At 55.8% G+C, this 16,214-nt stretch overlaps 1 protein-coding gene across 1 annotated transcript; it reads left to right on the top strand.

Moving 5' to 3' along the window:
* The first annotated feature begins 688 nt into the window (after nt 1–688).
* On the top strand, nt 689–10,216 carry COPZ2 (COPI coat complex subunit zeta 2). The gene is made up of 9 exons (XM_032428856.1): nt 689–799; nt 1,606–1,680; nt 3,288–3,369; nt 3,882–3,973; nt 4,424–4,479; nt 5,168–5,245; nt 7,237–7,288; nt 7,907–7,945; nt 9,878–10,216. Exons 1-9 carry the CDS (start codon nt 689–691, stop codon nt 9,923–9,925), a joined length of 633 nt encoding a protein of 210 aa, XP_032284747.1. The 3' UTR covers nt 9,926–10,216.
* Nucleotides 10,217–16,214: the final 5,998 nt, after the last annotated feature.

Below are 16,214 nucleotides of genomic sequence, written 5' to 3'. Positions count from 1 at the left end.
CCATCGGTGGGGCATTTGTGCTGCTGGGCATCTGTCCTGCCCCAGATTGTCCTGTCTGTGTCTTGGGAGATTCTAGGGAGGTGTCTCTGGGCCATGGCTCCCTTCCTGAGGAGTGGGAGAAACTTTTCTGCGTAGAGGGGTCTCCCCAGAACTGTTCTTGTCTGCTCTCACTCCCAGAACCTGTCCCGAGACCCGAGGGATGACGAGAGATATTTTGTCCCCGAGGAATCGAACACAGGAGTCAAGAGACAAAACTGGCCTTGGCGTGTGTTTCCTGCTGGCCCCAGGACCGCCTGCGGACCCCGCAGCAAACCAGATGCACGGGCCAGGGCGGGAGGCGGCAGGGGAACGCCGGGCCGGTCCCGGAGCAGCGCGAGGATTCGGAGAGCTCTGGACTCCGTGGAACCGAGAGCCGCGGAGGAGGAGAGAGGGGAAGGCGCAGCGGGGGAAGGGGAGCTGGGCTGCGGGGCGCAGGGCGGAGTGGGCGGGAAGGGAGAGCGGGGAGGGCGAGAGGCAGGAAGGGGCCACGGGGAGAAGGGAAGACACGCACAGCGGGGCAGAGGGGGAGGGCGCGAGGCCTGCGGCCACGGGGACAGCACGGGCCGAGGCGTCCGGGGGACGGCCCGGCCGGCAGGGCGGGCGGAGGCGGGGCGGCGGGCGGCGCTGTCAGCGCGGAGCGGCGGGCGGAATGCAGCGGCCGGAGGCCTGGCCACGTCTGCACCCGGGGGAGGGGGCCGCGGCGGCCCAGGCCGGGGGCCCGGCGCCGCCCGCTCGAGCCGGGGAGCCGGTGGGGCTGCGGGTACGGAGCGGGCGGGCGCCGGGGTCCCGGGCGGCGGGAGCCGGGCTGGGGTGGGTAGGGAAGATTGCGGGGGGGGCGGGGGGCCGCCAACTCACCGCTCGCGCGCCCGCGCCCAGGAATTTGGGGGCCCCGCCGACCGCCCGGGGAGGGGGCCCGGGGCCAGGGCAGGGGAGAAAAAGTTCTCCGGGCGCCGACCCGCGAGGAGGCCGGGCTCGAGTGCGCGTGGGACTGAAGTTCTGGATCAGTTCGGAGCGGTGATGGGCACAGCTCGGGGCGGGGGAGGGGGGGGCGGTGGACCGAGGTTCCGCTGGGAGGGGTGAGGAGTGGCGGGGCCGCCGGGGACTCGAGCTTCCACGGGGCGGGGGCTGTGGGCTGACGTGCGGGGCTTCTGGAGCCCCCTTCCCCGGGCCAGGGGCTGGGGGCGCGCCGAGAGCGCGGGTCCAGCCTCGGCCCGGGGTCCGCTGGAAGGAGGAGGCTCGGCGCCGCTGTCCCCCCGGCCCAGGTTCTGTGATACACTCCGACTCGGGCTCTGGAGCAGTCAGTGCATGACAGAACTTGGGCCCGGACGGACCTTCTGCACCCAATGGGCACAGCGCCCACCCGGGGCCTGCAGTGGAACATCTGGCGGGGAGTGGAGCAGGCACCGGAGTTGGCCCGTGCAGCACAGGGGTGGGCCAGAACCAGCTGTGGACCTTTGGGGTGGCTGGACCCTGAGGATGGCCTCCTGGGGCCAGCAGAGGCCATAGAGCCAATGGCAGGGTGTCTGCCTTGAGTCAGGAGTCAACGGAGCTCTCCCCTGGTGTCAGTTGCAGGAACCTTCCCTCTACACCATCAAGGCTGTTTTCATCCTAGATAATGACGGACACCGCCTCCTGGCCAAGGTAACCTCCCACCCTTACCGGAAGGCCCCTGAGGACACTGTGCTACAGCCCCAAGAACAGAAGTCCCCACCCAGCTGACTCTCCTGTCTCAGGAGAGACCCCACTGTGGGCTCAGTGACTCAGAGCAACTCAGCTTAGACCCCTCCAAAGGTCATTCTGTCCATCCTTCTGCCTTGTCAGACTGCTGGCCCGCCGGGGGGGGGGGGGGGGGGCGGGGCGGCGGGCAGTGTGGTTCCTCTGTTTCTGCTCACATTCCCCGAAGTGTCTTCTCATCATTCTTTCCAGTGGTCAGCAGGACCTTGGGCACGGAAGGACCTCCTGAGAGGTCAGGGGAGTGTTGAGTCTGGGACCCAGGAGCCTTAGTCCCCATATTCTATATAAGCAACCTCCACTTTTCTTCTACAGTTTGGGAAACACTCAGGATTTAGTCTGAGGAGTCTGAGAATTTAGAACCAGACAAGATCTTAGAGACTATATGATCCCGCTCTCTCCTTTCACAAATGAAGAAAATGTGGTCTAGAGAAGCTAGCTGAGTTGCCCAAGGTCACGAGTGTTACTATCAGAACACAGATCTGAACTCAGGTATTTTGACTCGAAGCTCAGGAGGGTGATTTTCATTGCACCAACTATTCAGTTGTCTGGTGTCTATCCCACATGGCCTGGGTAAACCAAACTAGAATAATCTGAAAAGAAATGTCTATCATGGACACAATTAACTACAGTAGGACTATGGCATCTAAACTAACTATGAAATGCATTCTAGATGTGTTTGTTTGTTTGGGACTGAAACTTTTTGTCTTCCTGATATTCAAATGAGCTTGCTCACCGCAGCAGTGGCCAAGCAGGGAGGCTACTAATTTGCCTGCAGATGGGGTACTAAGTGGCAAAATCCACATCCAGAAAATTGAAAGCTGAGCCGATCACACTGCTCCAGCAGATGATCAGAGATGGATCAGCCATGCCCAAGGCTCCAGGGCCTCCTCCCAGCAGGACCCATCCATGTTCAGTTTAAGACACTGAGTCACAGAAAGAGGCTCACACACCCAAACAAAAAAGCATCCATCTAGTTATGCGGTGTGCACCAGGAACTTTCCCTTTGATATGTAGTCTTCATCACCACAACCCTGTCTGAAGTCGGACCATCCTTGGTTCTGCCCCTTATAACTGCGAGATGTCGGGGAGGTTACCTGACTTCTTCACACCTCCGCATCCCCATCAATATAATGGGGATAACAAAGCTGCTGTGATTGTCATCGTTGTGATAAGGGAGCCCCCCCCCCCCGGCTCTGCATTCTTTCCTGTGGACTCAGGTTCCTGTAGCAACAGGGTGACCCACTGACCACCCCAGTCCTTAGCACACTGAACATCTGCCAAATGTACAAAAGCCTCCAGGAAATCAGGCGAGGACTCCAAAAGCAGGGCTTAAAATTCCTCGACTTTTTATGACTTCCTTTGCTTAAAATGTGTGGTTATGGGGAGACAGTGAGCACACAGGCCTAAAGGGCCACAAACAGGGGACGGGGCTCTGCCTGGCCAGCCCCTCCCATCCAGGGAGGAGCCAGGCCCTATGGAAAAGTTATCACCCCTTCTCCTTCCCTTTCTCATAGTATTATGATGAGACATTCCCCTCCTTGAAGGAGCAGATGGCCTTCGAGAAAAATGTCTTCAACAAGACCAGCCGGACTGACAGTAAGTGGCCGCCTCTTCCTTGCCCAGAGCTCTCAGATGCACACGGCCAGCCTCTCAATCTGGACACATCTATCCCTGTCGGCCATACATACCCACAGGCCATCCCCTTTCCTTCTTCCTCTCCCTCCCAGCTGTTCTCCTCTCCCTTCCTCTGGGGAACCTTCACTCCCGATCCCTCTCTAACCCCCCACTCCACCCCCCAACACACCCAGACCTCTCTCTCAGCAGAAGAGGCCAACGGCATTGTGTGTCCCCCACCAGCCTGAGGCTGGAACGAGGCATTGCACATGGTGGGAGGGGGACCGAAGGTCACCCTGCACTGGATTTGTTGACTTCTCAGAACGAGACAGTCACCAGACATAGAGTAGCCTAATGGGGGTATGCCTAGTGCTAGTCTTTTCAAGGGTTCTTTGGAAAGTGAAGAAGGAAGAAGGGGGAGAGAAGCAGAGCTGGAGATCGGGAGGAGGGGCCCGGCAGAGGTGGCCAGACCTGAAAGCCTCCTCCATTTCTAGGTGAGATTGCATTTTTCGGGGGCATGACAATCATCTACAAGAGCAGCATTGACCTCTTCCTGTATGTGGTGGGCTCCTCCCACGAGAATGAGGTGAATTCAGGAGGTTGGGGTGACAAAGAGGGTCTGTCCGTAGCTTGGATTCTGGGGTAGAAGCTGGGTTCTGAAGGCTTATCATTGGTACTCCTCCTTCTAGGCTCTTGGGGCTGGGGAGCACCCAGAATGAGTCTTTCTGGGATGGGACATATCCATGATGCCTCTTAGGTTCCTCAGGAACCAGAAATGAAGTCCCGGGCAGGGAGCCTTGGTTTCTTCCTTAAATATCACCAGGGAAGGATGCACTCAGGGTCCCACAGTGGGGCACCCCAGTACTTCTCAGCCCATGCACCGGGAGGCACCCTGGGGTCAAGCTGCAGTCAGTCTCCAGCCCCGTCCTCTCTGAAAAGGGACAACTGCCCACACAGGTAGGCTCTGAATGCTCCTTTTGGCCTTCTCAACCTCAAGCTCTCTTGTTTTCCTCCTCCCCTATCCACCCATCCTCAGCTGATGCTCATGTCTGTTCTCACCTGCCTGTTTGAGTCCCTGAGCCATGTGTTAAGGTGAGTGAGGTCCTCTGCCCTCCAAGGCCCTCACCCCCCAGGCCTTGATACATCGCAGAGGCAGGACCCTTCCTCTGCGTTCCCCACGAAGTCCCCAAAAGACTAACACTGGAGCCAGAGCATTCTCCTCCAAGGCCCCTGCCCTTTACTGGACCACCGTGGTGTTACCCAGAGCACAGGCACATCAGGTTATGGCCAGAAAGTGAGGTCCAGAGAAGCAAGGGGATTTGCCCGGGGTTACAGTCTGTTTATATCAGAACAGAGACTCAAACTCAGGTTTTTTGACTTGAAGCTCAGGATATTTTCACTGCACCCCCATTCAGTTACCTGGTATCTGTCCCAGTGAACATAGCCTGGGTAAACCAAACCAGGATAATCCAAACATAAATATCTACAGTTGAGACAATTAACCATAGTACAGCTGTAACATCTAACCTAGCTATGAAATGCATTAGGGGTAACTTGGTGGGTGCAGTGTCAATGCCCTGAGTGTGCGAGGTTGGGCAAAGGGGGGCCTAAGCTCAGGAATCCCTTGCAGAGGTGCTGCCCTCACTGCCCTTGACATTCTCCTTCCCTGTGCTTGGGGTGGGGGTGGGGGAACGGGTGGAGAGAGAGGGTCTGCCTCACCTAGGCAGAAACCCAGCTCCTCCTGGCCATGGAGAGGTCCAGGAGCTGTGTCTGCCTTCAGGAAGAATGTGGAGAAGCGCTGGTTGCTGGAGAACATGGATGGAGCCTTCCTGGTACTGGACGAGATTGTGGACGGCGGGTGAGGAGCGGGTGGAGAGAAGAGGGGCTGCTCCGGGACACTCACAGCAGGAGGTGCCTTTGAGGGTCACCAGCTCTAGATGATACCAAGCACATTGTTGGCTCTCTGGCCAACTCCTCCCTCCCTTCCCCCACACGGCTCATGAGGGTGGAGGTTGGTTTCCGCGTTAGCCAAAGCCAGGCAAACAAGAAAGTAATCACAGGTCGAACGATGGCCAACTGTTGAACAGGCAGGGTTTGGGGGCATGGTTTGATCTCCAGTGCCCAGGAGAAAGGGGCAGGACAGGCCCCCGCCTCTCCTTGGGAGATCCCCATTCAGCTCCCTACTGCCTCCACACCCCGCTCTTAGAGCTCCATCCCAACCTAGATCAGCTAGATGCATGACCTTTCCTCATCTTTCCTCATCTTCCAATGGGGGTAAGGGGACTACCTCAGCCGGTGTGGGGATTAAATGAGGTGAGGCAGGTGAAGCTCATGCCTTTGGCCTCCCGCCTCTCGCCTCTCATCCAATGAACATCACCTCCTCCTGCTGCGCTCGGATACTCCTGGGAAGCTGGGAGCCCTTCCCAGAAGGGTTGGGTAGAGAATTTCCATCTCGGATGATACTGAGGGAGAAAAAGAACTCTGGCTCTAGGGCAAAGGATAAGAGAAAGACGTGCCTCTTTCATAACAACCAATTTATAGACAGGAAACAGAGCTCAGAGATTCAAGTGACCTGCCCAAGGTCCCGAGGCTAGGGAGCAGCAGGGCCAAGATCAAACGCCATGTGCATGGTTCCAGAGATTGTGCTCTTTCCACGACACTGGACACTCTGGGAGGGGGGCACGGCGCACTCCTTCCCTCCCTCCCCCCTCCTTCCCTCTCCCACCCACGCCTGTTGCGGCAAGACCTTGTACTAACTGCCCGAACCCCAAAGTGAGTGGGGTAAGACCAGCCTTGGTAGGACCTGAAGTGTATACAATTTTGTGGAACCTCTTCAAGGAACACACACACACACACACACACACACACTATTATAAATACAAAATGAAAGCCTTGGAAGAGGTGTGCAAAGGAGGATGTAAGCTTTGTATGCCTCCAGGCCTGTACCCCCAGAAGGCCTAGTCTCTGCCCCCTGAGGAGCTCAGTATCCCTCTAAGGAAAACTGGGGCAGTGTCAGTTGAGACAGGGCCTGGACGGGAGCCTTGGCTTGGGATGCTCCTGTCTTTACGGATGAAAGGATCTCTGATGAAGGTGTGCTGGGTGCCCCAGTGATGGGGCCTGGAAGAGGCTCTCGAGAAATACCTGTTCACTCCCTTGGGACTGGCATGAAAGAAAAACTCGGCTTCTGCCCTAGAGGAGCCTCATGGGGTGAAGAGCATTCAGTCAATCCCCCCCCCCCCGCCCCTGTCCCACCCGCAGTGATCAGGCCTCCCACCCGCAGCCCTGCACATACCCGCAAAAGCTCCCCTGCACCCCTACTGCATGGTGAAGGACTGGCCGCTAGCCAAGAGAAGCCCTGGTACTTGGGTCTATCGAAAGGGAAGATAGATCCTGATTTTAAGTGTTCCGTTTCCCTCCCATACGGCATGACCCCGTGGCGTAGAATCCTAGTGAGACAGGATGGGGTCCCCAGGGGCCCTCCCTTCCTTCACCGCATCTGAATTCATCCTTAGATCCGGAACGTGAAGAGCACTTTCAAGAGCTCAAAGTTTTTCAGTCTCTGCTTTTGACACTCTCATCATTCTAGACTGGACTGCTCTCACCCCATTTCAAAGCTTTTGACTGGGGACAACCAAGTGTGTGTGACCATCAGGTTTGAAGCATAGAGGAATCAAAGCTGAGGGCGCACATAGGGAGGGAGAGTCCTGGCTGAGGACTATCAGTGGGAAGGTACCCTGGAGGGAACACCTGCAGGATGTGGTAAGGGAGGGAAGGGGCCCGGCAGGGAGAGGCAGCCGAAGGGAGAGTCATGTCATTGATTTTCCTCCTGGTTTCTCTCTCATCTTGTAGCGTGATTCTGGAGAGCGACCCTCAGCAAGTGATCCAGAAAGTGAATTTTAGGGTAAGAGTCTTCCTGCGTGTCCCTGACTCCCAACCCCCCCCGGGCTGCCCTTCCCACCCTCCCCGCCTCCTTTCCTGCTGGTGCAGGTGATGCCAAGGCCAGGGGACTAGGAACCCGCGCCCCTCTAGTAGAAGCAAGTCCTGAGTGGATGCACTTGCAGGGGTGGCAGTGAATAAAAGAAATCTCTTGCCCTCTCCCCCCCTGGAGAATCACCAAGTACCTCACCATCCTCCCCAGTGGGAAGTACAGAGTGGGGAAAGAAAGAAATTCTCCAAGAGACACCAGGCGGCTGCCTTGGCCTTGAGTTTGGAGAGTGGGGGTACAGAGAGACCCTCCCTGCCTAGTTTAGCTTCTCGTGTCTGGATGAAACCTTTTCTCCCATCTTTATTCCCCTTCGTGCCTTTGCTGTCCATGCACCCATCCACAGTTGGGCCCCAAGGGCCTGGCTTCCGAGTGGCAAGCTGCAGGGCTCCCACTCACCGGTGATACGGGTGCACTCTGGGTCCCCCCAGCACTGCATCACCTCCCCCCGCCCTCCAAAGCCCCCTTCGTTCACCTCGCTTTCCTCACCCGATCCCTCCCCTGGCCTGACCGCCCTCTGATACTGCTTCCCTGCAGGCCGATGACAGCAGCCTGACCGAACAGAGTGTGGCCCAGGTAGGCCCCCTGCGTCTGTCTGCCTTGGCCAGAAGTGGGCTAGAGGAAGGAGAGCAGAGCCTCCCAGGGGGACCCAGGGGGGGCGTCGAGGCTGAGAAGTCACGGGTGCAGGAGGGAAGGGATGGGGCGGTGACGGGCCGTCTCCTGGAGAGTCATGGTGCAGAGCTGGGTATTCATAAGTGATGCGCGCCTGCCTCATCGCCTGGCTTGGGGTAGTTGGATCGAAACCCCAGGGCGAGCTACCACTCTGGAGATGACTGCGGTCCCTTGTCCCCCAAAGCATTCTGGGGACTGAGCTCCCTGATGCTTCCCCCAAACCCAGAAAGGATACCAAATAGGAGTTTTTCTCTAACCTCTCACCCCATGCTGTTTAGGGTTCCTGCTGGAGTGTTAAGGGACCCCCTAACCGTCTCCACTCACCACTTGTCCCCTTGCCCCTGAATGACCTGGCTGTGGAAAAGTCCATCCCCGCCTGCACGGTCCTATCTGGGATGCATGTGCGGCCGGGGCGGGGGGGCGGGGGGCAGGTTCCTGGATCTGAGGCCTGACTGGTTCTGCAGCTGTGCAAACTTCCTGCTTGTCAGGCCCACTGCTTGACCTCCATTCTGTCTGCCCACAGGTCTCTCTGCCCAGACTAATCCTGCTTTTACGGAGCTTCCTGCCTCAGTGCACTAACCACCTCCTGCTGTGACAGCTAAGGCAGGGGATGGAGCCAAGCCATCCCGCGTGGAGCCCCAGGTGTGGTGCCCACTTCCTTTACTGCCCTGGCTGCGCACCCTGCCTCTTCCTCCTCCCAGTTCCCCAGGCCTCCTCATACCTTGCTGGGATGAAGGCGGCCTCATGGCAGTTTTCAGGTCAGAAAGAGGTTGGAGAGCAATGAGCAGAGCAGTTAGGAACACAGGTGCTGGTGCGAGTCATACCAGGGTGTCTGTTCCACCCTACTGCCTGCAAGCTGTGTGACCTACAGCAAGTTACTCAACCTCTCTGGGCCTCACATGATCACGGGACACTGCTCACAGCGTTACTAGGAGAATTAGGAGAGCTAATGCAGGGAAGACTTTTAGCCCAGCTCCTATTTTTTCCAAAGGGGGAAAGAATGAAGACCTAGCACTTTAATGGAATTCTTGAGGAAGAACCAAGGAAGTTGTAGTTAGTGAACAGGAGATGAAATGAGGGGAAGGTTAGTTTCTGGCTGGGAGAACCAGGAGAAACCCAGGGCCGGGCTGCCCTGAGAGAGGAGGGAGACTGTGCAGGAGGAAGAGACATACGGCGTAGGATGGGACTTCTTCGGAGGGGAATGAGGCTTGATGGCCGGAGAGAGGATCTGAAAGACAGACCTGGGGTCCCCACCATGTCAGCATTGCGTGTGCCCAGTTGTATGGATTTGTCTAAGCCCGGGACAGAGGCTTTTTCCTCAGCAGGATGTGAGAATGAATGCATCTGAATGCAGGTGTCCCGTGGCAGCACTGGGCCAGCCCCCCTTGGCCCCCTTTGCCACATCAGCAGCGACCTGGGGTGGGGTGTTGAGGACACACTGGCAGCCCAGGCCAGAGCTAGGGGGCTGCCGAGGTGTCTGGGCACAGGAAGTGACTGGCCTGGGCCTAGTCTCTGCCCAGACGTGGCACTGTGGGCGGGCGCTCGAATGGCACGGCCTAGGGGAGACCGGGCCAGCTGCCACACCCCTGGCTGCAACCGCGGGAACTGTGAACAGGCCGGGCAGGCAGGCTCGGGCCTGAGCTGGGAGCCAGCTGCAGCCAGTTTGGACTGCCTGGCCCCACTCAAGCCAAGCACGGATGAGCTGCTGCCACCTAGTGACAGAGGATTGCAGGGACACTTAGAGACACTTAACCACTCACTACCGTGGTAAGGCACTTGATATCCATCCCCCCCACCCCCCAATTCTTTCTCTCAACCTTATTCCCTCTCCTCCAGGTTCTTCAGGCTGCCAAGGAACAAATTAAATGGTCGTTACTGAAATGAAGGCTGTGCATTCAGGGCTCCCTGCCCCCAGAGCATTTCCCCAATCCTGGCAAAAGCTCAAAGACCCCAGGGAACAGGAGAGACCCCTCTGTATCCCTAAGCCCTCCCAGAACTGACTCCTGAGGTATCTGGCCAGGGACTCTGAGATGCAAAGATTTGGCTTCAGCACTGACTCACCCCTTCTCACTGCCCTGGCCTGCCCCTTGGGCCATGAGAACCAGCTGAGCTGCCTTAACTCAGACTTTAGGCATCCCTGGCCCCAGAACCCTAATAAACCTGCTTTGTCTCCTGCCAATGGTCTCCTCTCGTGGCCTGAGAAGTGTGTATAAGTTCTGATAAGGGCTCCTTCGCTGTCTGCGGTTCATTTTCAGGATGCCCAGGACCGAGGTGCCCAGGACTATCCCTGAGGTCTTGTGATGGGGGAGGGGGTCGAGAGAAAGGGGACGATTTATCATCGTGACGGGAGTGTGCTACTGATATCACGGGGCCCCATATGTGATGGGAAGGGCTAGGTATGATTGTGTGTGGCACTGTAAAAAAGTAATAATGGGTGAAATGGCGCACATTCGGGGAAAAGGAGACAAAAGATGGTACTCCTAAGTGGCGCAAACCTCCGGGAAAAAGAGAGCAAAAGATGGTACACACATGGTGACCCTGTTGGGGATTCTTTGAGTCACTTTTTCCATTCTCAGCTTCCAAAAGGGAAGGGCGTAAGGCTTCCTCTAGACAAACTGAGGAACAGCACGCCCGTTTTTCTTGGCATGTCCGGTGCCGCGGAGTTCCTCTGCTAACAGACAGCCTGGGCACTAGAGCCCTGCGAGCTTGCCATGGCTGGGCCCGATGCTGGCCGCGAGGAAGCACTGGCCAGCCCCAGCCGTGCATGTGTGTCCAGAACACCCAGTGCGTTCCAGAGGGTGTGAGTGAAGAGTGGAGGTCCTCAGGGTGAGGAGAGAAAGGCAGGGGATGCCAGGGGCAAACGGGAAGGATGGAGCGACTTCCTAGGCGACGTAACTCCCCTTCTTTCTCCCTGTCCCAGAACCTCCTGTTTCTCCTTCTTTCTGTGACGCGTCCCTGCGTCCCTGTACATAAGTCCCCTAGAGTGTGTAACGGTCCGACCCGGAACAGCTCGTTTCCCTCGATACTTCTCAGACGGCAGCCGCAGGTCCACGCCCCGCCCCGGGCCCGCCCAGGCCCCGCCCCTCGCTGGCATATTTAACCGCGGGGAGCCCCGCCCCAGGACCGCATCCGCGATCCTACAGTGCCACCTGGAGGGAAAGATGGGAAACGCGCTCCCTGCTCCCCTGACTAACTCCGCCTCCAGGGCGGGACCAAGCCTTGTTCCTAAGATCCTCCCAGGCCTCCAACACCGACAACAGGGCGTTGCCCTAGCAACCAGCACGCTTGACCCGCCCTGCGAGTTCCGCACGAGCGTGGGCACACGAATTTCTGCCAGCCGCTACAGTAGGAGAGCAGCGAGCCTTGGATGTTAATGGAGGCTGTCCCTGCGGGTTATCACGTCCTACATTATAAAACTCTCTAAGATTGGATATTTGTAATGGGTATGACTACTTCTGTAATTAGAGAAAATGATAAAGGTATAGTTATGTAAACAAATACATTGTAAGCACTGTGTACGTAACCCATTCCAGTAAATAATGCAAAAAGGCAACTCCGAAAGGGAAAAAAGGATATGCAATTAACTGCTGTAGAGTTCGGGGGCCAGTGTAGCGACGGGAAATGAGAAGTTCTCCAGGAATACTTTGGCAAACATGCGGCCTTATCCGGTGCCCGGCTCCATCCACTGCCTCTAAAAGACCGCAAGGTCGGAAGGGGCAAATTCGCTTCCTAGCAACCCGGTCGCGTCTGCCGAGGCCCGGCAATTCCAGTTATGCAGGGACTGGAATGGGAGGGCCCGGCGCTGCTCACAAACTGGTTCACTGAATTCCTGTGGACCAAGCGATGCTATTCCCATTTTACCGAGGTTGCACACCGAGGCTCTGAAAGTTAAACTGTGTGCAGCAGTTTCTGCAAAGCCTCCTGGGGAAGGAGGACTGCTGGAGAGAGGTGGCTTTTCCGCGCTCCTTGACCTAGGGCCACGCAGGGACTGTAGTGGGCTCAGAGGAATGAGCGGAGGGGGCATAGTAACGCAGAGAGGCGACAAGAAAGTGTCTTCGCCCGCTGTGGGTAAAGGACTACGGGGAAGGGGATTGCAGCAGAGTAGCCGACCCCGGCCCGCAGCGAGGGGAGGGCAGCGCAGAGAGGGCAGTGGAAACCGAAGAGTTGGGGCGCTGCTTCTTCCCGGGGATCCCAAGTTTGCTGGCCCGGCTCTCCGCAGGCCGAGGTGGAGACTTCGCTGCGCCCCCGGGCCGTTCAGCGCCCGCAGCCCGGCGGAGCCGCCAGAACGGCAGGCCTGGCCGTCTGCCTGGAGCTCTGCCCGCTGGCACCGGCTTTCCCGCAGACGGCCTCATTAGCGCGGCCCCAGGCCGGAGCCGGCGGGCGCAGAGCGGAGCGCGCAGCACCCCGCAGGCGAGGGCGCCGTCTGCCCGGGACCGGGTTTCGGGAAGGGCAGTCGGCGGTTTCGGGAGGTGGGGGGAGCGGGGAGCGGCCGCCGAGGCCTTGCCTTCCCGTCTGTTCTCATCCCCAGGGGCCCTCCCCGTCTTTCTACATTCTCCTCCTCCTCGCCCTCGTGGGCGACCCAGCGAGTCTCGAGTGTACATAGACAAGGGGACTTCAGGGCGCCTGCTTTTCTCCTGCAGAATGGGCACCAGGGCAGGTCAGAAACCGAGACCCCAGGGGCTTGGGTCTAGGCAGAGGGCGCACGCAGAAGCACTGGTCCCGGGACTCTGCTTGCAGAAGGGACGCTAGCCACACCTAGACCGGGCTAGGGACACAGAGTTAGTACCGCCAGGCCCTCGGACCCCCTTTATACCACTCAGAGCGGGTCGCTCCCTCTCGCGCCCCGCGCGCCCCCTGCTTTCCGGCCATTGGTTGGCAGGAAGGCAGGGCTGGTCGGATTGGCTTGCATCCAGACAGAGATGGATGGCTCCCCACTGGCTGGACCGCTGCCGGCCGAGGGTGTCTTTGCTGGGAGGCAGTTTAGCTAAGGCGGAGCCAGCCAGGCCTGAGGATGGGGCGGGAGATGAGCTGGAGCTCAACCTAAGCTCAAATTTTCTGTGCCCTAAATCTACCTTTGAAACTCTACAGAGGGAAAAAAAAAAAAAAAAATCTTACCTCTGAATTTCCAGTAAATACCCTTTAACTCCAGAACCTGATGTAGGCAAAGTTGGAAATTTTACCCAAAGCAAGTTTGGCACAACCCTACAGGTCTCCCTTTTCCCTCTAAACTGGGTCTCATTCATTTAACAATATTCGTGAATTACACTCATTCATTCATTCAAGTATTTGAGTGTTTTGCCATGAGCCAGGAGCTAAGGAAAGGAGAGAGAGAGAGTTATTTGCAAGTGATTGACTCCAGACTTGGCAGTGGGGTAGGGGTGGAGGGCTGAAAGGAGAAAATGGTTTTGGGAGATATTTCAAGGTTGAAGTACATTGTAAAATCAAATGATGTTCTTCTTTTCTTCTTCTTTTTTTTAGGGGCTTGAACTCCTAACCCTGAGATCAAGACCTGAGCTGAAATCAAAAGTTGGGGGCTTAACTGACTGAGCCACCCAGGCACCCCTAAAGCCCAACAATGTTCTATATCTTGATCTGAGCGGTGGCAAAAATTCAAAGATTACACTTAAGATGTGTGTACTTTTCTGTAGGTAAGTCATACTTCATTAAAAAAGAAAAAGAAATGAATCAAATGGCTGCCAAATTTTACTCTATCATCCACATTTGTATGGTCCTCATCTCTGCCAACTAAAACTGGAAAACATCTTCAATGAGGATCCAAAGAAATGAGAGCCATTGTGAAGTACACATAGATTTTACCCTGCACAGGTATATGAGTGCTGTCCCCCAGAGTGGACCCTTTGGTAAGAAAAGCAGTATTGATAAATAATAATAATAATGCTAGTAAAATTCACTTTCGTTTGGAGTGAATTCTTTCAATAGACATTTACTAACTGTCTGTTCTGAGCCAGTCACCTTGCTGAGGGTGGTGGGAGCATTTAAGATGAATTAGAAGACACAGTTCCTGATTTGACTGGGAACAAAGTCACGTAGGCCGAAATAATAAATATTGACAGAGGAGATGGTGTGTCACATACTATATGAAAGAAAGAAGGGAGCAATGGTATTAGCATAGCAAAAGGCAGAGTCTCTGTTCAAGGAACCGAAGGTGGGCAAATGTAGCTGGAATGGGGGATGAGTGCCTCTGTGCGGGAGGCTGGGGTGTGTTGAGACAGGAGGCTTCTCCCAAGACAGGTCGCTCTTGGATGGGGGTGAATGTTGAATGCATGCTGGAGAATAACAGCCATGTACTGAGTTTACTACTCTGTACACCTTAGAAACGTAACTGTCCTCAAAACAACCTAACAAGGTAGATGTTGTTAGACTTGCTTTTACAACTGAGGGGACCTGAGGGTTTGGGTCATTTTGCCTCATGGCACAGAGGTGAGATTTAAGCCCATACTGGTCTGATTCTATGGCCGTTGCCATTTGCCCCAACCACAGAGCTAAGGACCTTGGCTTCTATTCTGAAGCCTATAGGGAGCCACCGGAGATTTTCAAGCAGTTAAGTGGTATCAACTTTGTATTTTGAGCAAGGAACTCTGGCAGCAATGAGGAATGTGGATTGAAGAGGGGAAGAAGAACTTGGGGTTGGGGCGCCTGGGTGGCTCAGTCGTTAGGCGTCTGCCTTCGGCTCAGGTCATGGTCCCAGGATCCTGGGATCGAGCCCCGCATCGGGCTCCCTGCTCCGCGGGAAGCCTGCTTCTCCCTCTCCCATTCCCCCTGCTTGTGTTCCCTCTCTCGCTGTGTCTCTCTGTCAAATAAATAAATAAAATCTTTAAAAAAAAAAAGAACTTGGGGTCAATGTATGACCCACAAAAGGCAATCGCTTTCATCACACTGCTCATCCGCTCTCTAAGATAGTGCCACCCATCCTGATTGAGGATCGTGTCACCAAATAACCTGCAAAACTCAAGTTCCATTGAGTGTTTGAGTTGGTGCTTTTGAATCAATTCAGATAATTCCAGGCAATCATTCCAAAAGAAGGCTTCCAAAGGGACCACTTTGTTAGGGACAATGACTTGGATATTAGGTCCTAAAAAAAAGTAATAAATTTACATGGTAGCTTATATATTTGGTACCCTCTTATCACCCTCACCTACCCCCTGTCTGAAAACACGCACACACACACACACACACACAATGAAAGAAAGAGAAGTAGTCAGAGCAATCTGATCTCATTTGACCAGACCCACAACTCTTTATCTAGACCCCTGATTTTTTAAAAAAGATTTTATTTATTTATTTGTCAGAGAGAGAGAGAGCACAAGTAGGGGTGTGTCAGGCAGAGGGAGAAGCAGGCTCCCTGCTGAGCAGGGAGCCCAATGCAATGCGGTACTTAATCCCAGGACCCCGGGATCATGACCTGAGCCGAAGGCAGACACTTAACCAACTGAGCCACCCAGGCGTCCCTAGACACCCGATTTTTAAGGCATTGAAAACAAATATCTTCCTGGCTGCAATGAATCCTCATTCAGGAGAACTTAAGGATGGAAAAAAATTCTGAAGGTCACAGAGGCCATGCCCTTACCCCCAGGCAACAGCTTAGTGACTGACAGGGGTTCCCAAGGTGGGTATGTTGGGACATATGGGGTAGATATGTGGAGACAGGACTTCACTGACAGAAACGACTGGGAGAGACTGGCCTCAGCTGCTCTGGATCCAGTGGGTGAAGGACTATCCCTACCGCTCCAGAGGGTCCAGCCCTGTGTTCAAAAGGTTGGAGAGCTCCTGGAACATGCTCTCCTAAGAGATGGCTGGGAAAAGTCCAGAATTCAGAACTTGGTTATGGGGAAGCAGATGAGATTTTTAAAACTTCTGGGACCAAAAATGTTCTCCGCCTTCTCTGGATGGCAACAAGAAGCATCGGCTTTCACAGGTCTGCCCAGAAGATGGTGCTGTAAGACAAGCCCCGTTTCCATCCTTCCTGGCCGGGCTGGGCTCGGGATGGGGCGGTGGAAAGCCTGCAGGGACCAGATCTAGGGGGCTTCCCTCCCACCTACTGGCGGCAGTTATCCTGCAGTGCTGAGCGCTGGAATCCCTTCCTAGAGGTCCCTAGACGACCGAACAGAACCTTGGGGGGGGGGGCGCCCCTCAGAGAGGCGAGAGCGTCTTG

The sequence above is a fragment of the Phoca vitulina genome, unplaced genomic scaffold, assembly GCF_004348235.1.
Source record: "Phoca vitulina isolate PV1807 unplaced genomic scaffold, GSC_HSeal_1.0 scaffold40, whole genome shotgun sequence".
In the NCBI taxonomy this organism is placed as follows: domain Eukaryota; kingdom Metazoa; phylum Chordata; class Mammalia; order Carnivora; family Phocidae; genus Phoca; species Phoca vitulina.
Note: the sequence above shows the minus strand (reverse complement) of the source record. Positions and strands in the feature narration are given on the sequence as shown.

Bases quoted from the DNA above. Each gene is read 5' to 3' on its own strand.
- COPZ2 (XM_032428856.1), top strand. From the start codon at position 689: ATGCAGCGGCCGGAGGCCTGGCCACGTCTGCACCCGGGGGAGGGGGCC. The intron at 800-1,605 runs GTACGGAGCGGG...CCCTGGTGTCAG, and splicing joins GGGAGCCGGTGGGGCTGCGG to TTGCAGGAACCTTCCCTCTA. The intron at 3,370-3,881 runs GTAAGTGGCCGC...CTCCATTTCTAG, and splicing joins CAAGACCAGCCGGACTGACA to GTGAGATTGCATTTTTCGGG.